This window comes from Protopterus annectens, chromosome 3.part1, assembly GCF_019279795.1.
Source record: "Protopterus annectens isolate FY-2018-M chromosome 3.part1, PAN1.0, whole genome shotgun sequence".
NCBI classification, from domain to species: Eukaryota; Metazoa; Chordata; order Ceratodontiformes; family Protopteridae; genus Protopterus; species Protopterus annectens.
In genome coordinates this window covers 1,454,408,542-1,454,436,176 of record NC_056732.1, presented here as the reverse complement: position 1 = coordinate 1,454,436,176, position 27,635 = coordinate 1,454,408,542, and the positions used below count along the sequence as shown (strand labels likewise).

The window sequence follows — 27,635 nt, the reverse complement described above, 5'->3', positions numbered from 1 at the left end:
ACTATTCTGTGTGACTGTAACCTGAGTTTTATTACTATTCTGTATGACTGTAACCTGAGTTTTATTACTATTCTGTATGACTGTAACCTGAGTTTTATTACTATTCTGTATGACTGTAACCTGAGTTTTATTACTATTCTGTATGACTGTAACCTGAGTTTTATTACTATTCTGTATGACTGTAACCTGAGTTTAATTACTATTTTGTATGACTGTAACCTGAGTTTTATTACTATTCTGTGTGACTGTAACCAGAGTGTTATTACTATTCTGTATGAATGTAACCTGAGGTTTATTACTATTCTGTATGACTGTAACATGAGTTTTATTACTATTCTGTATGAATGTAACCTGAGTTTTATTACTATTCTGTATGAATGTAACCTGAGTTTTATTACTATTCTGTATGAATGTAACCTGAGGTTTATTACTATTCTGTATGACTGTAACCTGAGTTTTATTACTATTCTGTATGACTGTAACCTGAGTTTTATTACTATTCTGTGTGACTGTAACCAGAGTGTTATTACTATTCTGTGTGACTGTAACCTGAGTTTTATTACTATTCTGTATGACTGTAACCTGAGTTTTATTACTATTCTGTATGACTGTAACCTGTTTTATTACTATTCTGTATGACTGTAACCTGAGTTTTATTACTATTCTGTATGAATGTAACCTGAGTTTTATTACTATTCTGTATGAATGTAACCTGAGTTTTATTACTATTCTGTATGACTGTAACCTGAGTTTTATTACTATTCTGTATGACTGTAACCTGAGCTTTATTACTATTCTGTGTGACTGTAACCAGAGTGTTATTACTATTCTGTGTGACTGTAACCAGAGTGTTATTACTATTCTGTGTGACTGTAACCTGAGTTTTATTACTATTCTGTATGACTGTAACCTGAGTTTTATTACTATTCTGTGTGACTGTAACCAGAGTGTTATTACTATTCTGTGTGACTGTAACCTGAGTTTTATTACTATTCTGTATGACTGTAACCTGAGTTTTATTACTATTCTGTATGACTGTAACCTGAGTTTTATTACTATTCTGTGTGACTGTAACCAGAGTGTTATTACTATTCTGTATGACTGTAACCTGAGTTTTATTACTATTCTGTATGACTGTAACCTGAGTTTTATTACTATTCTGTATGAATGTAACCTGAGTTTTATTACTATTCTGTATGAATGTAACCTGAGTTTTATTACTATTCTGTATGAATGTAACCTGAGGTTTATTACTATTCTGTATGACTGTAACCTGAGTTTTATTACTATTCTGTATGACTGTAACCTGAGTTTTATTACTATTCTGTGTGACTGTAACCAGAGTGTTATTACTATTCTGTGTGACTGTAACCTGAGTTTTATTACTATTCTGTATGACTGTAACCTGAGTTTTATTACTATTCTGTATGACTGTAACCTGAGTTTTATTACTATTCTGTATGAATGTAACCTGAGTTTTATTACTATTCTGTATGAATGTAACCTGAGTTTTATTACTATTCTGTATGACTGTAACCTGAGTTTTATTACTATTCTGTATGACTGTAACCTGAGCTTTATTACTATTCTGTGTGACTGTAACCAGAGTGTTATTACTATTCTGTGTGACTGTAACCAGAGTGTTATTACTATTCTGTGTGACTGTAACCTGAGTTTTATTACTATTCTGTATGACTGTAACCTGAGTTTTATTACTATTCTGTGTGACTGTAACCAGAGTGTTATTACTATTCTGTGTGACTGTAACCTGAGTTTTATTACTATTCTGTATGACTGTAACCTGAGTTTTATTACTATTCTGTATGACTGTAACCTGAGTTTTATTACTATTCTGTATGACTGTAACCTGAGTTTTATTACTATTCTGTATGAATGTAACCTGAGTTTTATTACTATTCTGTATGAATGTAACCTGAGTTTTATTACTATTCTGTATGACTGTAACCTGAGTTTTATTACTATTCTGTATGATTGTAACCTGAGCTTTATTACTATTCTGTGTGACTGTAACCAGAGTGTTATTACTATTCTGTGTGACTGTAACCAGAGTGTTATTACTATTCTGTGTGACTGTAACCTGAGTTTTATTACTATTCTGTATGACTGTAACCTGAGTTTTATTACTATTCTGTGTGACTGTAACCAGAGTGTTATTACTATTCTGTGTGACTGTAACCTGAGTTTTATTACTATTCTGTATGACTGTAACCTGAGTTTTATTACTATTCTGTATGACTGTAACCTGAGTTTTATTACTATTCTGTATGACTGTAACCTGAGTTTAATTACTATTCTGTATGACTGTAACCTGAGTTTTATTACTATTCTGTGTGACTGTAACCAGAGTGTTATTACTATTCTGTATGACTGTAACCTGAGTTTTATTACTATTCTGTATGACTGTAACCTGAGTTTTATTACTATTCTGTATGAATGTAACCTGAGTTTTATTACTATTCTGTATGAATGTAACCTGAGTTTTATTACTATTCTGTATGAATGTAACCTGAGGTTTATTACTATTCTGTATGACTGTAACCTGAGTTTTATTACTATTCTGTATGACTGTAACCTGAGTTTTATTACTATTCTGTGTGACTGTAACCAGAGTGTTATTACTATTCTGTGTGACTGTAACCTGAGTTTTATTACTATTCTGTATGACTGTAACCTGAGTTTTATTACTATTCTGTATGACTGTAACCTGAGTTTTATTACTATTCTGTATGAATGTAACCTGAGTTTTATTACTATTCTGTATGAATGTAACCTGAGTTTTATTACTATTCTGTATGACTGTAACCTGAGTTTTATTACTATTCTGTATGACTGTAACCTGAGCTTTATTACTATTCTGTGTGACTGTAACCAGAGTGTTATTACTATTCTGTGTGACTGTAACCAGAGTGTTATTACTATTCTGTGTGACTGTAACCTGAGTTTTATTACTATTCTGTATGACTGTAACCTGAGTTTTATTACTATTCTGTGTGACTGTAACCAGAGTGTTATTACTATTCTGTGTGACTGTAACCTGAGTTTTATTAGTATTCTGTATGACTGTAACCTGAGTTTTATTACTATTCTGTATGACTGTAACCTGAGTTTTATTACTATTCTGTATGACTGTAACCTGAGTTTTATTACTATTCTGTATGACTGTAACCTGAGTTTAATTACTATTCTGTATGACTGTAACCTGAGTTTTATTACTATTCTGTGTGACTGTAACCAGAGTGTTATTACTATTCTGTATGACTGTAACCTGAGTTTTATTACTATTCTGTATGACTGTAACCTGAGTTTTATTACTATTCTGTATGAATGTAACCTGAGTTTTATTACTATTCTGTATGAATGTAACCTGAGTTTTATTACTATTCTGTATGAATGTAACCTGAGGTTTATTACTATTCTGTATGACTGTAACCTGAGTTTTATTACTATTCTGTATGACTGTAACCTGAGTTTTATTACTATTCTGTGTGACTGTAACCAGAGTGTTATTACTATTCTGTGTGACTGTAACCTGAGTTTTATTACTATTCTGTATGACTGTAACCTGAGTTTTATTACTATTCTGTATGACTGTAACCTGAGTTTTATTACTATTCTGTATGACTGTAACCTGAGTTTTATTACTATTCTGTATGAATGTAACCTGAGTTTTATTACTATTCTGTATGAATGTAACCTGAGTTTTATTACTATTCTGTATGACTGTAACCTGAGTTTTATTACTATTCTGTATGACTGTAACCTGAGTTTTATTACTATTCTGTATGACTGTAACCTGAGTTTTATTACTGTTCTGTTTATCAAAATTGATGTTATGTATTTCTGGAGCTTTTCTCCTCGGGTCTCCACTGAAAATGGGCCAAAACCCAGTTGGACTAACCCGGTTAACAAATGTCAATAAATAAATAAAGTTTTGTTTGTTTGTTTTCTGTAAGGAGCACATGGATGCACCGTAGATGCCATACAGAACAGAGAAAGTACAGTTGCAGAAGTTCCAGAGCAGCAGATGTTTGAATTTCTCACTGCTGCAGAAGCCTTTAGGCTATATAGGTTGTGTCATGCCCAGGACACAAAAACTGTCCAGCTTCTAAAATTTCTGGCTCCCTCGCATACCTTAACACTGACTGCTGACTGGACAACCCTATGGAGGGAAATCAGCAGTCAGAGTGAAGACTTCTTCAGAACTTTCATGCCCAAAAGTTTAGGAGGAGTGTACTTATACTAAACCATTAAAATATACAATAACAAATAATTTTATATCCCAACAAATAACTATATACAACATAGGGGAATGGAGGGTGGATGTTGCTACAGTAGCAGTGAGGAATTTGAACATCTGCTCTTATGGGTAAGGGCAACTTACAAAATTGTACTATGCTCTTCACTCCAATTGCTGCAGTAGCCTTTAGACCATATGGGTTGATTACCAAACAGGAAGGATATGGATCCAGAAACCTCCAGAGAATGGTCCTAGCTAAACCTATCATTGATCTAGGCAAAGAATCTGGTTAGCAATGCCTTGCAAAGGTATGTACAGAGGACCATGTAGTTATCTGTAGAATAATTCTAGAGTTCGCTCCTTTCCAATATGCCATCAAAGAAGCCAAGGCTCTAGTAGAATTAACCATTACACCACTTGGAACTGGTTTACTATGGTGGGAATTACAAAAGGCAATAGCAAAGGACCACCATCATAAAATAGTCTGTTTTGAGATGGGTTGTCCTTTCTTTATTCTAACATGTATTTATTTATTTGCAATGTGTTTACCATGAAAGCCCACTGCGCCATTCAGAGCCCATTTTCAGAGGAGGTCCCGGAAGAAAAGCTCCGCAGTACATGAATAAAAGTAGAATTTTATACATTGGTAAAATACAACTAACAGACAATTAGCTTACATGTAAAAACATAATTAGCAGTCCAGTGGCAAAACAAACATAAGTGACAACATTTTTCGAGATGATTAGACCAGAGAGGAATTGTGGTAAACATGGCATAAAACTGGGAAAATACCACTAGACTTAGATATTCTAAGGAGGATTAGTGCAAGTACAGTTCCAGACGAAAGATAGGTGTTCACGTAAAGAAGTTTTGAAACCATCAGGATTCTGGTTTGTTCTAATGGCTAAATTCAATTTTTTAGCTAAAGAGCAGGAGTAAAGAGGCTGGCCAGGTGGAAGATTTGGTTTGTAAACCTGCAGAAGTTGCTGGTTCTGAGATTTGAGGGGTCTCTTTGGGAGGTAGTAAGAAAGCTAAGGGCAGAACTATCTGAATGTTTAAGGATCACTTTGTGTGCTATAGTTAGTTGCAGATAGATGAGGTATCTTGGTAATTCCAGACATTTTAGGGAGTGTAGAGCAGTACAGTGATGGGTGAAGTGTTTGGAATTAGTTGCAAATTTGGGAATTTTATTATAACAAGTCTCGAGCTTGGCCTTTGGTGTACTTTGAAGGTTGATAAGTAGAGGGGCGCCACACATGAAAGAAGGGAGTAGATAAGTGGAAGCAAGGGTTTGTTTACTGGAGGGGCTGAGGAAATGGTTGTGCCTACAGGTTTCCTAGTTCCTGATGAGCTTTTTCGATGTTGTGTTGTAAGTGGATATCAAATTTTAGGTGTTTATCTATGGTGACATTTAGCAGTTTTGTGTGGCTAACAAGTTCTCTTTGTGCCTTTACTGAACATGGTTTTATCTAACAGGGTTGATTTCTTCGGGGTGAATAAAATGATCTTAGATTTATTTGGGCTAAGTGGTTATTATACATCCAGGTTTCAGTGGTGGAGAAGGTTTTTTGAGTTTTGACTTGAAGTTCAGAAATAAAATCAGCTGAAGATACAATAGTTGAGTCATCTGTGTACTGAATGACAGATCCGTGGGTCACAGAAGAATGGAAATTATCAATGAAAATGCCGAATAGGATGGGACCAAGTATGGAATCTTGAGGAACTCCAGTAGAGGTATTGAGATAAGGAGAGATACAGTATAGCCATTTGACAGCCTGTTTCCTGTCTTTTAAATAGTCTGAGAACCAGTTGAGGGCGGTGGGGGAAAGTCCGATGTTATAGAATTGTGATAGTAGTAAAGCACGGGAAACTGTATCATAAGCCTTAGCTAGATCTAAGAAGAGGGTAGAGACTATTTTCCAAGCACCTTATGTTCTGTTAACAGTATCCATGAAAGATATCAAGGCAGTTGTTGTGCTACAGCCAGGTCTGAATCCATGTTGTGTAGGAAACAGTAGATGGTTACGAAGAAGTGCATCAGTTAAATGTGAATGCACTTTTCCAACATCTTGGAGACAGGAGAAAGAATAGCGATTGGATGAAAGTTGGTGATGTTTTTGCTGCCTTTATGAAGAGGGAGAATGAATGCTTTCTTCGAAGATTTGGGCACATAGGATTCCTGAATGGATCTATTTTTAAGGATACTTATAGGGAATGCAATGGCATCTGCAGCAAGCTTTAGAAATTTTGGGGGTATATTTTCAGGTGAGCTACAGCAGAGTTTGAGCTTTAGAAGTAGTCTTTTTATTGTGATTGAAATGGGATTAAGAGTAAAACTGGGAGTAGAACAGGTGGTGGGCTCATGGGTGCATGCAGTTATAGGGAGGGTAGTGGGAGTTTTTGGTGGAGCTGCATTACTTATGCTGCCTTTAGCATGGGGAAAGCTAGAGTAATGTCAGCTATAGAATTTATAAAGAAAGAGTTAACAGGGTTCAGGAGTGATCTGATGGCATTCCAGAATATTTTTTTTTTGGGGGGGTTGTTTATGGTTAGACTGCAGTTTTGAATAGTATTCTTTTTATCTTTGTTGACTATTTTTTAAACTGATTATTTATTTATTTGACATTTATTTATCAGGATAGTTTGACTGGGTTACATAAAAGGTCCAGGAGAAGAGCTCCACATTTAAGACTTTGTTATGTATATTATACGTAACTCAACATTTATAACTTCGTTACACATATTATACAATAGGTTACATATGTAAGAATACACACTAATGAATGAATTATAGTCAGGCACTTAGGATTACCTTTGAAGTAACAGTAGAATATTTACAATTTACATTCATACACAAATTGAAATATGTTTCTTAGGGTAAACAGTATTTCCTTAGAGTGTGTTTGAAAATTTAAGTCCTCTAGCAAATAAGTAAAATGCTAGAGACAGAATGGTGCATAGTTTCCAAAAGTTTAATGTGATAGTTAGTAGATTAGTTTAGGAGGGGAAAGTTAGTCTAATAGGAGAAGGAGTAAGGAGGGAAATGAGTAGATTAGCCTGGAGTACGGCATGTGCATAACCATGATTTATGTGCATAACCATGATTTAGTCTGATGTTCTTTTAGGAAGGCTTTAAAGTGAGGTAGGATAGGAGTTAGCCGAATATTAGGTAGGAGGGTGTTCTATAATTTGGTGATAGAGTATGAGCAAAGTGATTTTCCTTGGTTTCTAGAAGGTTTTTAAGTTTCAAGAAGGTTTTTGTCTTCGGATCTGTGTGCTCTGTTTGGTTTGTAATGTTGGATTAGGTTAACTAGGGTAGCACAGGCAGTGGGTTTATAGAATAGTTTGTGGATTGTAGTTAGGTGTGAATAAGTAATCTGGTTTAATAGTTTCAGCAAATTTAGAAGTTGAAGTTTGTTGCAAACTTTGCTACTGTGTTATAGCATTGTTCCATTTTGGTCTTGGTGGAGATTTGCAGATTGGTTAGTATACAGGAACCATAAGTAGGGAAGGGAACAAAAAGGTTTTAGCCAGGGTGGTCATGGTGAAAGTGGTAAGACATTGTCTATTTATGTAGAGGATTCCTAGTTTTATATGTGTCGCCTTGATGTTTTGTTGGCTATGTAGGTCAAAGTTGAGTTTGTTAGTGATAATAACATCTAGGAGTTTAGTTTTTTGGACATTTTCTATGATGGTTTTGTCAGCTGCGAGAATATTAAATTGATCTGGGCTGAGGGTGGAATGTTTCGGGTGAAAGACTATAATTTTGTTTTTTTTTTTGGAGGGATTAAGAAAGAGTTGGGACTTCGTGAGCCATGATTCAATTGCTGTAAATAATTACTGGTTTTGATTAGCAGTTCTGAGAGACTACGAGAGGTACAGATTAAGGCTGAGTCATCTGCATACTGAATTAATGTTCCTGGGGAAGAGGAGGTGTACAGATTATTGGTGAATATGTTAAACAGTAGGGGCCTAATATTGAGCCTTGGGGAACACCTGTAGGGTTTTTGTAGGAAGGGGGAGAGTTGGTTGGACCATTTGACTGCTTGCTTCCGATCATGTAGGTAGCTTTGGAACCACTGAAGTGTGGTAGTGAAGCATCCAAGTTTAGATAGTGTAGCTAGCAGTAAAGTGGGTGAAACTGTGTCAAAGGCCAGGAATACTGCAGATACTAGGTATCCTTTGTCCCTGGCCTTGTTAACTGTGTTTGTGAAGGACAGTAATGTAGTGGATATGCTGTGATCTGGCCTGAAGCCATGCTGAGTTTGAGTGAGCAGGTTGTTTTGGAGTAGATATTTCATTAATTGCTGGTGAATACACCTTTCCATGATTTTGTATAATAGGGACAGAACTGATATTGGGTGGAAATTATATGTTTCTGTGGAGCATCCTCCTTTATGAATTGGCATTGTGTGTGGCATTTTCCATATTGTAGGAACTGTGCCTTCTGAGAGTGATCTGTTTACCAGGATGCTGACTGGATAAGCAACTGAGTCAACTGTGAGTTTTAAGTATTGGGGTGGGAGGTTGTCACCTGAAATGGAACAGGGTTTCAGCTTGAGCAGTAGCTTTTTGATTGTAGAGGTGGGTATGGACTGAAAGAAGAAAGTAGTGTTGGGGTTATTTTCTTGGTTACTGGTGTAGTTATGGGCTTGGTCTGTTGTAGGTTGTATTGAGTTATTCTGGTTAGTGTGCAGGTTTGGGTGAGGGTGTCTTGAGTTCATTTTGAAGATGAGTAGGTCTGATATGGATCTTATAAAGTATTTATTGAATTCATCTGCTATTTGCAATGGGGGGCATTGGGTGAAGGGGAGTGAGCATTGTTAGTTCCTGGGTTGAGGAGGGTAGTTATAGAGTGCCAAAGTTTTTGGGGGTCGTGTTTGTGTTGTAGATGGAGGCTTGAGTAGTAGTTTTCCTTACATTTATCTACTAGTTTGGTAACTTTGTTGTTCGTGGTTAACCATGAGGTTTTTGTTTTATTTATTCATTTTGTTAGTACAGGGTTGAGACTATCAATTATTTTCAGGAAGGTGTTATTGAAGTATAATGTATGGCATAGCTGAGAGGTAGGATTTTAAGGGTGTCCAGTTAATATTTAATGGCGAATTGTTGAGTGTTTGTTTAGTCTAGTAGTATTTCTAACTGTTTTTATGAAGTGTTTGTTAGAAAGGTGGGTGGTGGCTCTGATGGCAAAAGCTGGAAGATGGTAGCTTAGTGAGACTGAAAATGTACCTGAGGAGGAGAAATTGGTAGGGTGAGATGCAAGGATCCAGTCCAATGTGGAGTGGTTAGTAAAGTCTTTGCTGAAGCTTGTAGGGTTGGTGATGAATTGTTTGAAGCAGTACAGGTTAATACTAGTGATGGGGGAGTTTGGTGTGATGGTTTGCTAGTTTATATTCATGTCACCTAGGATGATTGTTTCTTTCTTGATGTTATCAGTAATCCAGGACAGCATATCTTCCAGGACTGGTATGTTGTTTCCAGGTGGGATGTTGACTATGATGATACAGATTTTATAGAGTTGTTAAGGTTTAGGGTGATTATTAGTATTTCAGCATTATGGAATTTGTGTATACTGTGACAGTATACAGTTATGTTGAGTACGGAGGAATAGAGGAGAACTATCCTCCACCTTTGTTGTTTGATCTGTCCAGTCTGTATATTGACAATTTGGGAGGGTAAATTTTCGGTATCTTTTATGCTGGGGTGTAGCCAGGTTTCTGTTAGGGCTAATATATCTGGTTTATTCTTTTCTACCCAAGCATGCAGGGAGGTTATTTTATTGCATATAATTCTTAGGTTGATAGTAAATAGGCTTAGGCTCTTTGAGTTTGCTGTGTGTTTGGTTCAGGATTTGGGTGTATGTAGCCACTCTGTAGTAATTTCAGAATTACGTAGGAATATAGTGGGTTGAATTTAGTTTTGAGGTTGGGATTTAGAGCAATAAAATGGGGTTTGATGGTAACATTGGTTTTTATTTTGGAACTGGAGTTGTAGGGGAAAGGATAGTATAGTAATTGATGGGAGGTATTGGGAGTAGTGGCTTTGTTTTTGGGGTGTGTTGATGGAGGATGTTGTACAGTAGTTAGGTATGGCTGTTTTATTAGTAAGTATTGTGGCGAAGCTTAAGAATAATAGTGCTGTGAATAAAATGTTGGATAAGAGTAACATACTAGTTGAAGTGTAGAACATTATAGTGTGTGGGAGGGAGAATAGAGCTTAGCTAAGTGCAATTGATTTTAATTTATACTGTGGGGAGTACTGAAATTGTGCTGTCAGTTTGGTGGGAAGTAGTCTGATTTGTTGGGATTTGATTGTGGGTGGGGTCTCTCAGACTAACTACAAGTTTAAAGGTATGAGGGTGGGTGGCAAAGGGGGCAGGGTGGAGAACCAGACTGAGCCCGAGTGTAGTGAGGGTGAATGCAGCTGGGCTACACCAAGGTCATAACAGGTAAGGAAAAGAAAAAAAAAATCAATCAGCAGACAGTGTATACTGAGAGTAAAAGAAAGAGACTGATATAAGAAAATTGGGATTTTAATAACTGGAAGGGTATGTCTGTCTGACTAGTACTACCTGTCAGATATGATAATTATGGCATAGAGTTGGGCAGGTAGAAAAGTGCAAGAAGCAAAATAAAATCTAATGCTAGCTGGTCAAAAAAGAGAAAAGAGAAAAAAAAAATAAAATCAGAAAGTAGATAGAGCGGCAGGTAGAGCACTAAAGAAGAAGTGAGATTAAATTGTAAAGCAGTATATGAGGAAAAGTAATACAGTTGTTGGGAATGGATATGTGGGAGGGAGTTCTGCTGGTAAAGTGTAGGCCAAGTACAATTGAATTAGGCAGTAACAATACTTGTTTTTACATAGACATACTTTACTTCCTTACGTGGTATAAGGAATCTTGAAGGACATCAAGCTGAACAAGCATCTGTTTTTAGGCTTGTCTTGGCAGCTGGGTCCGAAGAGTAGGTCACTGGTATGTTGGGCAGAGGATGGCCAAAAGTTAATGTTTATTTCTCTTAAACACAACAATTAATTCTTGGAAAAAGTATTTTGGCATTTCTGTACCACCAGAACCACAAGAAAGAACTGCTAGGGGACAGAACAGTAAAAGAAGGATGCCAAGAAAATAATGGAGGATGATTATGAAGATGTTTAAATTTTATCAGGCCTCGCTGGTTTCTATTAGTTTGACACTGTTTCCATATTTTATCTCTGGAATGAATCAGGTCTTTTGTAGGCTTGGAAAGCTATGGTGCAAAGTTTGTTATGATTCTTTTCATGGGAAGGGGTGCAAGGCTATTTAGCATGTTCAGGAACATAGTATTAAAATAGTCGACAGCATTGTCAGGTGGGAGAGTTTTTAGGTTGTACCAGTTTATCTTTTTCAGGGTATCGACAAAGGTAAGTGAATTAAATGTAGTTAGGTTTCTTATTTGTTTGTAATGTAACATAAAAAACAGACAGCTGAGCTGCTTATCGAAAGGCCTTAGTTCGCTCAAGATATTACCTGAGTTGCTTATCCATATTCAGAGTATATAGAATCCTTTTCTCCTGGTTTTGATGCTCTGGATGGAACTCTGGGAGATTGATGGCTTGATTCAAAGTAATCTCTGAAACAACTCTGGTCATGAATGAGAGATTTGTTGTTAATGAGACCCTATCTCTATGGAAGACCACGAATGGGTCACCCTCCATTAAATATTACAACTCAGATACTCTTCTTGCAGATGTCAGAGCAATGGGATGAACAGTTTTCCATATCAAGAGCCTTACATGCGCTTAATTAGCAGGTTCAAATGGAGATGTGACTATCTTTCCCAGCAGAAAGTTAAGATCCCATGAAGGAGCAACCTGTTTACAAGGAAATCTCAGGTGTAAAACTCCCTTAAGAAACTGTTTCATTAAACACAGAAGAAACTGGAGACTTCATGTGTAGACATTCTGAAATGGATGCAAGATGTACCTTGATAGAGGAATAACAGAAACCAGAGGTTAGTAAGTCATACAAATATTTAAGTACTAGTGGTACAGAATTCCTGACAGGGCCTTAGTTATTGGCTAGGCTCCAACTAGAAAATATTTTCCACTTGCCAATATAACATTCCCAAGTAAGAGGTTTTCTTGCCTCCTTTTGTACCTGGTGCACATTGTCTAGAAAGACGTGCCTAAAAGAAATTCAAATTGAATCATACAGGCAGTTAGTTTAAGATGTTTGAGGCTGGAGTCTATCAATCACCCACTGTCTTGTGTGAGTAGGTATAGTTTGTGAGGAATATTGTGGTAATTGCCCTTGACAATTCCATACCAAGGGAAAACCAATCTTGCCTGGGTCAAAAATAGGTCCTCACAATTCGGAAGTCCTTCTGAATTTTCAAAATTGCCCTGGGTATGAGTACAAAGGCATACAGGAACATCCCTAACCACAGGAAATAAAATGCAACTGTTTTCCAGATTTGTTTGAAAACAAATCCTGGAGCAGAATTTGTTTAGTTTTCTTTTTTTTTAAGAAGGCAAACAGATCTGCCTGAGGTGTTGCCCACAACTAGAGCAATTACTTGAGGGCTCCCTTATTTATTTTCCATTCATGAGTGTCAGTCCTGCTCCTGTTCAGTCAGTCTGCCACTATCTGCTGCTATGATGGAACGTAAGATGCTTAGAAGATTAAGGAGTGCTGGAGATCTGCCTCCCAAGTCGCCATAACCAGCGTACATAGAAGGCATGACCTTGTATCCCTTTAAGTAGCACATCACTGTGGTATTGTCTGTATTCACTTGAAGAGGTCCAGGGGACCATAGATTGGAAGAGATGTTAGGGCGTGGATCAAGACTTAGATCTCTGACACTGATCTGCATTTAGTCTGTTTGAGAAGTTCTACAGGCATTGCACCTTCACATCCATAGAAACTGCCTTCAAGTGAAATATGACACATCCATAGTTAGAGATTGCCTTGAAAGTAGAAGAGAAAAGGAGAGACCTAGATTTGCTTATATCTGTAGTGTCCACCAGTGCAGTTCCTTTTTGAAAAAGCCCAATACTGGAATGTGAAATTACAGATTCAAATACTGGGTTCATGTATTTTTTTTTTAATAAAAATACACTGAATCATTCTCATGTGCAGCCTAACAAGAGAAATCATGAGAATCGTAGAGACCATGAACGCCAATATCCTGAGACACACTCAGGCTGAAGTCTAAGACTGATTTGAGAAGCTTTGGAAGTCCACATTCTCTTGTGTTACAAAAGCCATTTGCAGCAAGGTGTTTATGAGACAGATTAGAAAGACAAGCCTGTGTGACAGGGTCAAGGAAGATTTCTGAACATTTTTCTGGAACCCCAGATTGTTCAGAAGAGAGGAAACCACACTTTGCAATGACTCTTAACATCTGGAAAAGACCCTGAAAAAATGAGTAAGTCATATAAATATGGAAATAAGTGAATTCCATTCAGTTTGCAATTACCTATGAGTGAAGCTAGAAACTTTGTACATGCCTTTGAAGATGTAGATGGCCAAGAGATAATGCAGAGAATTGATAATGTGATCCAAACACAGAAAATCTGAGAAATGTCCTGAAGCCTTTGGCTATGGGAATGTAATAGTATGCATCTTTTAGACCAGATGTCTCCAAAACCTTCATTGAGGAATGAGAGGTAACAGATTCTGAATGGTCAACATCTTGAATTTTGGAACTATGACATACTGACTTAGAAAGGGAAAAACTACAACTGATCTCCAAGAAGCCTCTTTCCTTGGTACCAGAAACATCCTGGAATAGAAACCTTTTTTCCTTTTATTTAATGGCACCGGTTCTATGACTCCTAGGGTGAGTACATGATAAAAAAAAAACTGAGGAAAAAAACCTCTGTTTAGTTTGGAGGAATGAGAGGAACTCTCCTGAAATGAGGCATTTCTATTCAATACTGTGTCTTTCATCAACCACCTTAATACCCATGAATCTGTCACAATCAGCTGCACAAGTGAAATGGACAAAGCCAATATTGGGATATGTTTTAGAAGATTAGTGTAGGACAGGAGGGGTGGTTGAAAGAAGCCAACCTGAAGATGAATACTGTCTGTGCAACAGAAAGGTTTCTGCTTGTTATTGTTCCCCTCCTGCTAGTTCTATTTGTTTCTTAGGTAAAAAGAGAGTCTGGGAGATATGAAGGGGAGGGGGTGGTGGAAAATCTTAGACACTTCTGAAACTAATTTCCCTCTTTCATCAAATTATTGGTAGATCAGAGTAGCAATGAGGCAAATACAACTTTTTTTTCTCAAAAGGTGAATTCAAAAATGACTTCTTTTCAACAAACAACTTCTGAATTTGTACGCAAACATACCTCCTAAAACAGTAGCAATAGGAGAGGTTCAAAACACAGTATATGCACAATGGTACACATCCATACAACATATTTAGATCCTCACGGCATGTCAAAAAGCCAAAAGAGTGAGATACACTTTCTCTTCAAGAGAAAGGGTACTAACTAGGTCACTCAAACTGTCTATACAAAAAAGGAAAAAATTCCCACATATGGAACTGATAGAAAAAATAATTCTATATGCCAAAGTGGAAGAATCAAAAAAGTTCTCATAGCCAATCTATCCCAAAACATTCCCTTCTAAGTTCAAAGTTGAAGGCTTGGATAATATCAATAGCCTATTTGCTTATATGGGGATTGATGCATAAGACTCAGTACTGTTACAGGCTGTACAATAAACCTCCTCAAAGGCTGGCACTACAGGAGGAAAAGAGCAAAACCACTTACAACAAAATGTAAAATCTCCTTATAATAGTGGGTACCTCCATTAGGTCTTATAAAAATACCTTTTCATCCTGATAACAAATAGAAAAAGGAAAGTTTCTCCTAAGAAGGTTGTAAGGGGATGCTTTCATCATCATCGCAGAAATGGGCTCAAGAATCTGCAGGAGATGAATCCCTGTCTTTGTGTACATCAGACTAATCTGACTTGTGTTCCTTGATTATTTTATTTATTTATTTATTTATTTTTACCAACCTGCTTAATAGATATTAAATGTTGTGTACCAGGATTAGGTGTTTGTAATGGATTCTTATCCAAGATAAGAAAATTATTTCTTCTGTTAGATTCTATGTCTTTAGGTAGACAGTGTTTTACTTTTTGTTTTTTTTTTCCTTAACAGGTAACTTCTTTTTCTTTCAGCTTTTCCTGGTTAGGGGTCTCCACAGTGGATCATCTGTCCGCTCATGATTGGCAGTGGAGTTTTACGGTGTCGAGTTGCCAGCCCGGCACCCAACCTTCCACAGAAGGCACAGACACTCACACCTAGGTTCAATTTAGAGTGTGCAATCCACCTACAGCATGTCTTTGGGATGTGGGAGGAAACCGGAGCAGCCGGAGGAAACCCACGCGACCACAGGGAGGACATGCAGACTCTGCACAGAAGGCACCCCAGCAGAGGATCGAACCAGAGAACCTCTTGCTGTGAGGCAGCAATGCTAACCGCTGCACTACTGTGGTCGCCTTTTCTTAACGGGTAACTATTGGAACTAATTAAGAGAAGAATCTGTGCCCCATCAAGAGGTCTCATCCCCTGGATAATCCAGTAACATCACCCAGTTAAATTCATAGGTTCATAGGTTCATACTAGGCTATCTGCCCTAGGGCATTTATAAGCCTAGCCAGAGTGTGTGTGGCTTTTACCACCCCTTAGGATGAGAATACTATACCCATTAGTTTGCTGTGCCTCTGTCCAGCAGTGACACAGAGATGATTCCCAGGGTAAACCTACGATCTCCCATCCACTCGTCAAGATTTCTCTTGAACAGAGTCAGTGAGAGGCTCTGCCTCACATGGACTGGGATTCTGTTCCATAGTGTAGGGAGTCTCTGGGTGATGAATCTGTCCCTCCAGCACGTCCTATTTATGTCCGTGTTGAGGTTTAAGTCTCTTGCTCTCGTGGCTCTGGTGGATTTGGATTTTTTGAGGTGGAGCATGTCCATTAATTCCGGGATGGACATGGCCTTGTATGTCAGGCACAGATCACCTCTGAGCAGACGGTATGCGACTGAATAGAGCTGGAGTTTCTTCAGTCGGGCAGCGTATGACATATGTTTGAGCCCCTTTATCCTTTTGGTGAGGAACTTTTGGGGTCTTTCCAACTGCTGCAGGTGTCGGGTAAGGTACATTCGAATGGGCGTTGTACTCAATCATTGGTCTGATAAGTGAAGAGTACAGGGGTACAATGACCTCTCCTGATCTGGATGTGAATCCCTTCATGATCAGGTGGGCAATGTAGAAGGTCTTCCTAACCACTTTGGCAATGTGAGTGTCAAAAGAGAGGTTACTGTCAACTTGGGTCCCCAGGTCCCTGATAACGTCTTCCGTGTTTAATGGATTACCACCTATGTGGTAATTAGGGGTTACCTTGTTTTTCCCAAAGGGTATGACTATACATTTTTTGCATTTAGCTTAAGGCCATGGCTCTGGCACCAGTTATCCATTTCTCTGAGACCTCTCTGGAGGATGTCTGTGTCTGATGGAGTGTCAATTATGGTGCCCAGTTTGCAGTCATCTGCAAATTTTGTCAGCCACAATCCCCCTATGTTTGCCTGCACTTCAGAAAAATAAATGCCAAACAAGAGGGGGCCCAGGACTGAGCCCTGTGGGACACCGCTCATGACCGGCTTAGAGTCTGACATGGCACCAGCAACTCTAACCCTGTGGGTTCTGTCCTTGAGCCAGTTTGCAACCCATCTTGTGACATATGGGTTTACATCTAAGCTGGTGAGCTTTTCTATGATGCCCGAGTGGGGTATTGTGTCGAACGCTTTTGCTAGGTCAAGGTAGGCTGTGTGAACTGCCTTACCCTCATCAATTGCCTTAGTGACTGTTTCGAAAAAGTTGACCAAGTTCAAGAGGCAGGATCTGCCCTTGACAAAGCCAAATTGGGTAGGATCCAGTGTCTGTAGGTCCCCAATGTCTTTATTTATGAGTTCCATTATGATTCTCTCCATAGCTTTGCAGACAAGGCTCGTCAAGCTTATGGGGCGGTAATTTCCAGGGTCCATAGAAGCACCACCTTTGTGGAGTGGGATCACAGTTGCCGTACCCCATTCTTTGGGTACGTATCCTGTAGTAAGGCTAAGATTAAACAGCAGCCTTATGTGTGGGTTTAGTTCCTCATAGAGTTCGTGTAGCACACAGCCGGGGACACTGTCCGGTCCCATTGATGCTGTGTTTTTTGCTTTATAGAGAGCAGCTCTCACCTGGGCATTTGAGATGTTTGGGAGGCTAGACTCTGGTGGGATAGATATTTCTCCTTTTGGGGGGAAGGGAGGGGAGAAATTTGCACTGAACCTGTCTGCCAGTATGTTGGCAATGTCTGTGGGTTCAGTGATTTTTGTATAATTTTAGACTAATTCTGAGCATATCTGGGAGTTTCCACCCAGGTTTCTAACATAGCTAAAGAAGGCCTTATGATTGCCTTTTGTGTCATTAGCGATTTTTCTCTCAAAGTTGGCCTTGGATGACTTTATGAGTGATCGTAGTTTTTTGCTAGTAGTGATCAGAGATGCCTTCCCTTTTAGGGATTTTGCTCTGTCATGTAGTAGCTTTCTCCTCTTGTTGTAGAGTTTGTTTATGGCTGGGGTCCACCAGACCGGGTGCCTGCCTTTGGTGGAAAGGGTCTTTATTTTATTAGGGATTGCTTGATCCATACATTCCTGGAGGTGCTCGTAGAAGGCATTTGTAAGGGTTTCAGCAGCGTGGGTTGTGGTTTCCACTGGCTCGGGGGCCTTGAAGGATACCACTCCAGTCTTAAGAAGTGTGAAGTTTGCTTTTGAGAAGTTCTTCACTGTGGTCTTTTTTGCTGGGGTTGGGGGTGGGATGTGGATCTCCAGTGAGATTAATTTATGGTCTGATCTCACCAATGAGGGATATACTTCCAGTGTGGAGCATTTTGTCCCCATGTTTGTGATGATCAGGTCTAGTGTATTTTCTCCTCTTGTGGGAATGGTGACTAGTTGTTCCATAGCATTTGAGTTTATGAACTCCAGGAACCTTTGGGCTAGGGTGTTGGGGCTTGAGTAATGTTCCCAGTCTGTGTTTTGGGTAGTTGAAGTCACCCAATATGATGGTGTTTGGAGAGATATTCATACTCTTCCATGTTCTAGGTCCCAGAAAAAAATAGTTTTCTCATGCTTGCTCTCTGACACTAGTCAAAGAGGACGTGGCTGACCCCTCAGTCAGGGTGGACAAAAAAACTACACAAGAGGAAGCTGGAGAGGTAATTTAGTGGTCTGAGGAGCAACCAATGGCTACCAATGGTTCACCCATCATCGGCTGAGGTGCAGACTTAGCTTGCACAACCAGCAAGGGCACTCAGGTAAGTTATTTTTCGTTCTTGGAGCTGTGGAAGTTGGACCAGCAAGCCTAGGGTACGCATACACATTGTGACTGAGAAAGATACACTGAATGTGGTTCAGATCATGGGAAGGTAAGATGTCAAAGTCTACACAAGAAGCACACTTTTCCTTTTCCTTCAATGTCCCCAAAACAGAGTAATGCTCAACCAGAACAATAAAATCCTGGCAGAAAACCCTTAAGCTTAAAATTAGTCTGACAGAAATAAATGAGAGGTACGTTTTCATAATGCAGGCACAAGCACTACATGTTCAGTAAATACACACTCAGTGCACTAAAATCCCGTCAGAAATCCATTAGAAGTAAAGTTCATCTCACAGAAATAAATAGGTAAGTTGTCACCAAATGGACACAAACACTACTTGCATGTAAATGCACAAGCAGTATACTAACATCCACCTTTCCTAGTAGAGACCATGTCTTCAGATGAACAATGTTTAACTCTTTGCTTTTTCTTTACAGGTTTAGGTAAAGACTGACTCAGAGAAGGTACTGTGACCCCCATCAAGAGGCCTCTTCCCTCAGCTACACTGAGCAACATCGCCCAAAGTGTTTCCCTGACTTGGAAGACGGTTCTTCCATGACTGGATCAGACATTAAAATAGCCAGAGAGGACTTGACTGACTCCCAGTTCATGGTGGCTAAAAGCAGTACACCAAAGAAAGCCACAGAGATAAGTAAGTAGTCTGAAGAATAACTACTGGCCACTGTAGAATCACCCACCATCAGCTGAGGCATTGACTGAGCCTGTGGAGTCAGCAAGTGGTAAGTTGTTCTGTCTTTTTAGGTACAGTGGGAGATGGAACAGCTGGAGTGGAGAAAGTGTCCAAGAACAAGAAGGATGTCTTGAATGAAGTAAGCTTCACATGAATAAGTCATTCAGAAATAGTATTTACAATCAGCACACACTCACACACACAGTCCCCAAACAAAGTAATACATATGTAGCACACTAAATTCCTGTCAGAAAACCCATTTCAGTATGACAGAAAAAAATAGCAGGTAAGTTGACACAGAGTGAACACAAGCTTTAACATACTCTGTAATAGTTCTTGCCCAAATAAAACATTTCGACACTAAACCTTTCAACAAATTAAAGACAGTTTAATACACAGTATATTTTCACAGAAAAATCGCCCCCAGAATAGCTTAGAGCTCAAAATAACATCCTCCTGAGAGAAAATGTCCATTATTAGAAAGACACCAGGTTTCTTAAAGGGAAAATACCCCTAGAAAAGCCCTGATAAAAACAGCAGTTTTTTTCCTTGTTTTTTTTAAGGGCAATATTCTGTGGGGAAGAGTTCTCTACTGGGGGCTCATCCAACAGAAAAGAAATTGAAGGCTGGCTTCTACTCCTGTAAAGCTTCTGAACTGATTCTTTATGAAGCAGCTAGAAGGTACTGAAGAAATCTAAGAAGACAACTACCGATTTCCCTCAATAGGATTGTCCAATCAGCAGTTTAAGTGAGGGTATGGGAGAAAGCTAAAGTTTTTGGAAGCAGAACAGTTGTGTACTGAGTAGGATACAACCCATATAGCCTAAATGCTATTGCAGCACTGGGAATGATGAACATAAAAAGTATTTTGTACTGCAGGTGCTGTACGGCAGAACATGCAAGTATAGGTGTGAGTGAGTTATAACTATTTAGGCTGAGTTTATCCACTAACTTTGTCTCTCAGGTTTGATGCACAGCAGTAGTGATGCCACTCCACAAGGGGGTCCCACCACTAGCTCAGGGAATTAAAGACCCATCAGCCTGACTCTTATTTGCAAACCCAGGTAGCATATTAAAACTGACCTGATAAATTATGCATTTAAAAACCTCACTAGGCTAGACCCACAGTAGTTCAGCTTTGTCAAGCATAGATTTTGTCTAATGAATCTGGCTAACTTCTTTAAAAGAGTAACACATACTGTTGATAGTAGTCATGCTGTTCACTCAGAGTACCTTAACCTGGCCAAGGCATATGACACCATTCCCTATGCTGCCATACTTAGTAAGCTTAATGCATTACAAACAGACTTGTATTTAGTAACATGGCTGTGGGTAAGCAGGTCTCTCATTATATAGTATGAAGATGATCAGTGACGTCCCACAGGACTCAGTGCTGGGTCCTCTTTGGTTCAATATTTACTTTTTTGATGAACAAGAACCTCTGGATAACCAAGTGTGTGAACGACTGTAAACTGAAGTCATTGACACCCCCCGCTGACAAAGTCCTTCAGCAAGAACTTACACTCATAAATCCATGGTGTATTACAAATGGCCTCAAATTAACTAAAAAGTGCAATATTGTAAATTTGGACCCGTTCCTTGAGCATACAACAGATAGCATCAGACTTCAAACAGTAGTCAGGAAGTCCTATTTAGCACAGCTAATTGCCAAATGAATAGCATACAGATCCAAAGATGTCCTTGTCCCCTTATATTCAGCATTGATTCAGCCAATTATCAAATACAATGCCCCCTTTGGGATGTACCTCACGAAACATATCAAATAACTAGGAAGACCCCAAAGATTCCGAAGTGAGAAAAACAGTGAATCAAACACCCTAAGTTACCAGAAAAGACTGCAAGCATTGTCCCTTTATTCAGTATCTTACAGAGTTTTGAGGGGAGATTGAGATACATGTCTTGCCTTTCATGTCATTAGGGATCCCATGGTCCAGGATCATTTGCATCTTCCCATATCAAATAGCCTCAAAAATACCAGAACCGTGGATCTAAATTTCCTTTAGCAAATAAATAAAACACAGTGGAGAGACAGATTTATTACACATCACCCTCCTCACATCTGGAATATATTCCTGCTGCAAAACAAGCAGTGTGATACATCCTCTTCCTTTAAATGGTAGCTGGATGATAGGCTGAGTACTCACAAATTCACTCCTGACTTGACTGGCCTAGCCCTCTTTGAAAAACGAGGTATAGTGTAAGTGTGTGTACCTGCAAGGCATACATGGTCACAAGACTCATTTGCCTTGTATTTCCTATGATTCCTATTGTCCAAAGAACTAACAACATTCTTCACTTCTGATGATAAAAGTAGGAGAGCTATATAAACCATGTATCATTTATAAACTATGTGATATATTTGTACAATAACAAATTACTCTATGCCACAAGCAATAAAAACTATATATTATACAAGAATTATTAATATGAAAACATACACTGCTAATTCACAGATTTAAAAGGAACATTTCATTTGCCCATATTCATTTATGACAAGATCCAAACAGCAAAAGTCAAAGCCTTTCCAAATACTACATACTAAGGAAATGTATGAAAAAATCAGGCAGCAGAACTTACGTTTTCCCCAAATATATTTACACTGTCGATCCCTTGTTTTGCATCTCCCTCCAAAACAAAACCCCTAAAGAGAAAGGAAATACTTATTAATACTATAGTGTATTTATCTACTGACAACTGAAGGCAGAGTATTTAATCGTTTTCTTATGTGTTTTACAGCACCATTGGTGATAACAGTACGAGCTGAACAGATGCACATACAGCTCCTAGAGAGGCTGCATGTTACTGATATTCACTTCAGCTGCATCACTGATGCCAGATATTAAGGAAACAACTTACTGGTTTTCTCTGGTGTGAGAAATGAGGTAACCATGACTTCCATTATAAAACAAAAGGTACACAGAAAGGCAGAACAGTATTAATCAGAATGTATACCATAGGAATGAAAATATCTATGAAGAACAGTTGCAGGCTTCAAATAATGTGTTTATTAAGCAGATATCAGTACAAATGATTACATTTCATCCTGAAGTTAAAATATTTTATACTTATTTAAAAAACCCTATTAGACCAAATGATTAGGGCCTATTGTCACCAACAGAGTAAAACAGACTCTCAAGTTGCACTGTGACTGTGAAACATGTAGATGTGTACACTGTGGTAATCAACAGGATCTTGCATTGACATTCATGTTGTATCACAAATTAGTATAACATATCTAAACAGAAATGCTGGGTTACACAGGGAACACAAAAAAGAATAGCTCTTGATCAAGAATGCTGTAACAGTGATGTACACCACAGTGCCTTTCATCTTTTCCTGTAACAAGTGACAAGAAATGCATACATGTTTCCGCCTTCTTCACTTTATAGGTAAGGAAACCCAACCTAAAACATATACCTTGATAAGAGTCAACAGTAGAAGACAGAAGCACTGGCCAAGCAAAAGGCTGAAGTGGTTATTGGAAAGTACAGTTAATGAGCAGATCAATAAACATAAACATCGTCATCTTGGTGCATTCATATACACAGATAGGCAAACAGGCAAAAAGCTAGCTGTACCTTGTTTTTGTCGCAGGTGTAGCCATCCATTTTATGTACATTTGCAGGGCACTGACATAAACAGAAGAAAACTATATTAGCATTATATATTCAATTTATCACGGTTTGATAATGTAAAAAATGATGTAATGTACAGGCCGTACTAATTATTTTACAAAATCATGATACAACACGTGCATATGATTTGCCAAAGATGGAGTATAAAATGTTATTTAAAAATGGATATCTGATTATTTCAGGTAGTGTGCTATAAACAATACCAGGCTGGAGTTTTCTGTGCAGGTTTCTGAAATATCACAATCATTCACTGCTTCTCGGCAAATACTACCACTCCGCTTGAACTAAAAAAAAAATTAAAAAAGATAACTCCATTAAAATAGTACTTAGGATTTCTAGATAAAACAAGATTGTTATCAGAAATTACCAGTGTACTGTTATATGCTTAATTATAATGCATTATTTCAACTTTTGAAATCTATACACTGCTGTAATGTGAATACATTTTTGATGCAGAATTTTTGTTTAGATTTCTTAACTCCTTAACATTTCTGATTCAAAAGGTTTTGTTTTGATGGTTACAAAGGATAACCTTTTTCTTAACATAATAACTTAATTCAAATCATATGAAGATCTGTGCTATTCACCAAACTGCAAATAATAAAGAAATGTAAAATTGCAACTGTTAGCTCAAACAGTGTAGGACTAGTTTGGTCCCAAATACCCAAAACACAGCTTATCCAGAGTTTATAAGGAGTTTCTGTTTATCCTTTCTAGTGATTAATGACCTTACTTTCTCTGCAGAAAAGCTGGAAGGAGCTGTGCCCTTATGCTGAGCTTCTCTGTGCTATACCACTCTTATGATCCTGTATTTAAAGTATACAATTGCATTAGCAGAAAAATGAACTGCACAAAAATACATACAGACGAGCACAAAAATACACAGATTACTGTGAGATAATACAGAGACTGAAACATGACGGGACAGATCATATGTCAACATGTTAGGATATAGTTGGGAGGGCTGTGGCTGACAAAGTTCGCAGATGACTGCAAACTAGGCGCCATAGTCGATACACCAGCGGACACATACATCCTACAAAAAGGCCTCACAGAAACGGACAACTGGTGCCGGAGTCACAGCCTTAAACTAAATGCCAAAAAATGTATAGTCATCCCCTTTGAGAAAAACAAAGTACCCACAAATTATCACATAGACAGCAACCCACTGAGTATGGAAAAAGTAATCAGACACCTAGGGACCCAAGTCGACAGCGACCTCTCGTTTGACACCCACGTTGCCAAAGTGGTTAGAAAAACATTCTACCTTGCACACCTCATCATGAAGGGATTCACATCCAGATCCAAGGATGTCATTGTACCCCTATACTCCTCCCTCATCAGACCCATGATTGAGTACAATGCCCCATTTGGTATGTACCTCACCCGGCATTTGCAACAGCTGGAGAGACCACAAAAGTACCTCACCAAGAGGATCAAAGGTCTCCAACATATGTCTTATTCTGCCAGACTAAAGAAACTTCAGCTCTATTCAGTAGCATACCGCCTACTCAGAGGTGATCTCTGCCTGACGTACAAGGCCATGTCCAATCAGGATCTGATGGACATGCTCCACCTCAAAAAATCCAAATCCATCAGGACCACGAGAGCTAAAGACTTAAACCTCGGCACAAGTATGAATAGGACATGCTGGAGGGATAGATTCATAACCCAGAGGCTTCCCATGCTTTGGAACAAGATCCCAGTTCGTATTAGGCAGAGCCCCTCACTGACTCTCTTCAAGAGCAATCTTGATGAGTGGATGGGAGATCGTAAGTTTGCCCCAGGGGTCACATCTATGTCACTGCTAGACTGGGGCACAGTAAACTAATTCTATTATATAAGGGGACCTTCATTGTGTCACTACTAGACAGAGGCACAGTATTCTAAATTTATTCTGTACATTTTTTGTACCTTTCCATGGGGTGGCAAAAGCCACATCACTATGGCTAGGCTTACAAATGCCCCAGGGCAGATAGCCTAGTACTATACTATGAAACTATGAAACTATAGTCACTGGTAATAACAGGTGAAATGTAAACAGTTTTGTTTAATGGAGAAGGGTGGGTAAGACAATTAGGTAACTGTAAGACAAACATTTCAGCTATTTGCTCAGACTTGATCACCTACTGCTACCTTTAATAAGCAGCTCTTCATGTAATTAATGCACACTGACTGCATGGTATTGCATTCAGCATGTTGCATACTACATCCTGCACGGTCTGACATTCTGCTCATGTTTAGCATATATATATATATATATATATATATATATATATATATATATATATATATATATATATATAATCTACATATACACACACACACACACACACACACATTAATAATCATGTAGTAAGCGATCATAATCAAGGAGTTTATAGATAAAAAATGCCATGTTTGGATAAAAAAATTAAAACTTCTTTAAAATTCATAATCTAACATGACACTATTACCAATATTTTTTAAAAATATTTTATCACTAAGTAAGACAAAATACTGCATTGCAGAAAGAAGCACAGCACATAAAATGTCCAACAACACTCGTAGATATTCGGTATATCTTTAATAAAATACTTGCAAGTCGGTAAGCGCTTTCACCAAATACACACTGGCTTCATCAGACCATAATAATATGAAAACACAAAATCACATGCGTTATAAAGTCATATGATCCATTAAAACAATTCAAATTCGCCAATGGCATGTTCTACATCAACCTTCATTTACATATATTAACTGCTTTCAATTATTCTTTGTTAGCTTCACTTCTTAAAGGAAAATAGCACCTTTTCAATATAGATGTTGCATCAAAAACATTGTACCTCCCTTACTAAACCAAACCGACTGGCCATCCTTCCTTGGTAATCTCCTTTTATCAAGTACGGGTTTTATTGAAACCATACTATTTAGCCGAAAGACAACAACAACTATTTAGACCCGATCCTTTATCAGCTCTCAACAGAAGGATCCATTTAAGTTCAGCTTCACTAGTTCTATTTTTAATGTTAACCATCCTAGGTCCTACTTGTACTATCTGTATGACCTTAAACTTGAAATGATGAACTCGATCACTATCTGCAGCATATCTAGCAAGTGCATTTGTGCTATTACATACCCTAATGCTGTATAAATGTTCTCTTACACATTCTCGTAGTGGTTGATCGGTCTTTCCAACATAAAACTTTTTACAGCATTCACAGTGTGCCAAATACACTAGATGCTTAGTAATACATGTTGTCCTTACATTAAATGTAAACTTTCTGTCAAAATCTAGATGTATAAAGATATTATCATTATCCACGAAAGCACAAAAATTGCAAGAACCACAGGGATATGTTGCATATTGTTGAATATTTGGTTGTCTGCCTTTATCTGGGTAGCATTGCATCATTTTTAACGATCTACAGTTTCTATATCCAAATATAGGACTTTCCCCCACCACCTAGTTAATCTTATCTTTCATTCTCAATAAGTGCCAATTGTTCTGAAATACTTGTTTAACCAAGTTAACATTGCTAGTATATGCAATCGAAACTTTAACTCTACCTTTAGAATTATAATGCTTCACATTCCCTCCTGCAGCTATAGCTAGATCTTGTGTTGGAGAAATATGGTTTAGCTCACCCATGCCTCATAGAATCAACTTCTGTCAAGATCCGATTCACTTCACTTTCCTTATAACATCTGTGTATCAATGACTCTCTAAGTGTATCACACCCAGCTTTGTAATCCAGGTCAACATTATGTAACCTGGATACTCTCATACCTTGCCCTTTTATTATGTTGTTAAATACCCTTTTAGGGTGCATACATTTCCTGTGCAGTATTGAGTTTCTATAACAATCCTTTCTATACAGAATAGGGGTCAGTTTGCCATCCAAACTTTTATTTACTTATACATCCAGAAATTCCATGGATTTGCATGACCATTTATACTGGAATCTCAGAAATTTAGATCCCTAGAGCGTGTGGCTCGAGGGGATAAGGTTTTCTTTAGGTGGAGCATGTCCATCAATTCTGGGTTGGACATGGCCTTTTATGCCAGGCAGAGATCACCTCTGAGTAGGCGGTATGCAACCGAGTACAACTGGAGTTTCTTCAGTCGAGCTGCATAGGGCATCTGTTTGAGGCCATTGGTCCTCTTGGTGAGGTACTTCTGTGGTCTTTCCAGCTGTTGTAGGTGTCTTGTAAGGTACATCCCAAATGGGTCGTTGTACTCTAAGATGGGTCTGATGAGTGATGAGTAGAGGGGCACAATGACCTCTTTTGATCTGGATGCAAACCCTTTTGTGATTAGGTGGGCCACGTAGAAGGATTTTCTAACCACTTTGGCAATGTGATTATCAAAGGTGAGATTACTATCTACTTGGGTCCCCAGATCCCTTATTACATCTTCCATATTTAGGGGACTACCACCTATGTGGTAGTTTGTGGGTACTTTGTTTTTTCCAAAGGGGATGACTATGCACTTTTTGGCATTTAGCTTGAGGCCATGATTTTGACACCAGGTATTCGTCTCAGTGAAACCCTTTTGGAGGATGTCTGTGTCAGCTGGAGAGTCAATTATAGCCCCTAGTTTGCAGTTTTCTGTGAACTTGGTC

At 38.3% G+C, this 27,635-nt stretch overlaps 1 protein-coding gene across 1 annotated transcript in view; it reads right to left on the bottom strand.

Moving 5' to 3' along the window:
- ADAM22 (ADAM metallopeptidase domain 22) overlaps positions 1 to 27,635 on the bottom strand; it is a 2,281,988-nt gene that overhangs the window by 466,182 nt on the left and 1,788,171 nt on the right. Inside the window, exons 18-20 of the mRNA XM_044066314.1 lie at positions 23,235 to 23,315; positions 22,975 to 23,025; positions 21,974 to 22,037 (exon numbers count right to left, since the gene is read on the bottom strand). Of these exons, the coding sequence (XP_043922249.1) occupies positions 21,974 to 22,037; positions 22,975 to 23,025; positions 23,235 to 23,315 (196 nt within the window). The remainder of the gene's footprint in view (positions 1 to 21,973; positions 22,038 to 22,974; positions 23,026 to 23,234; positions 23,316 to 27,635) is intronic.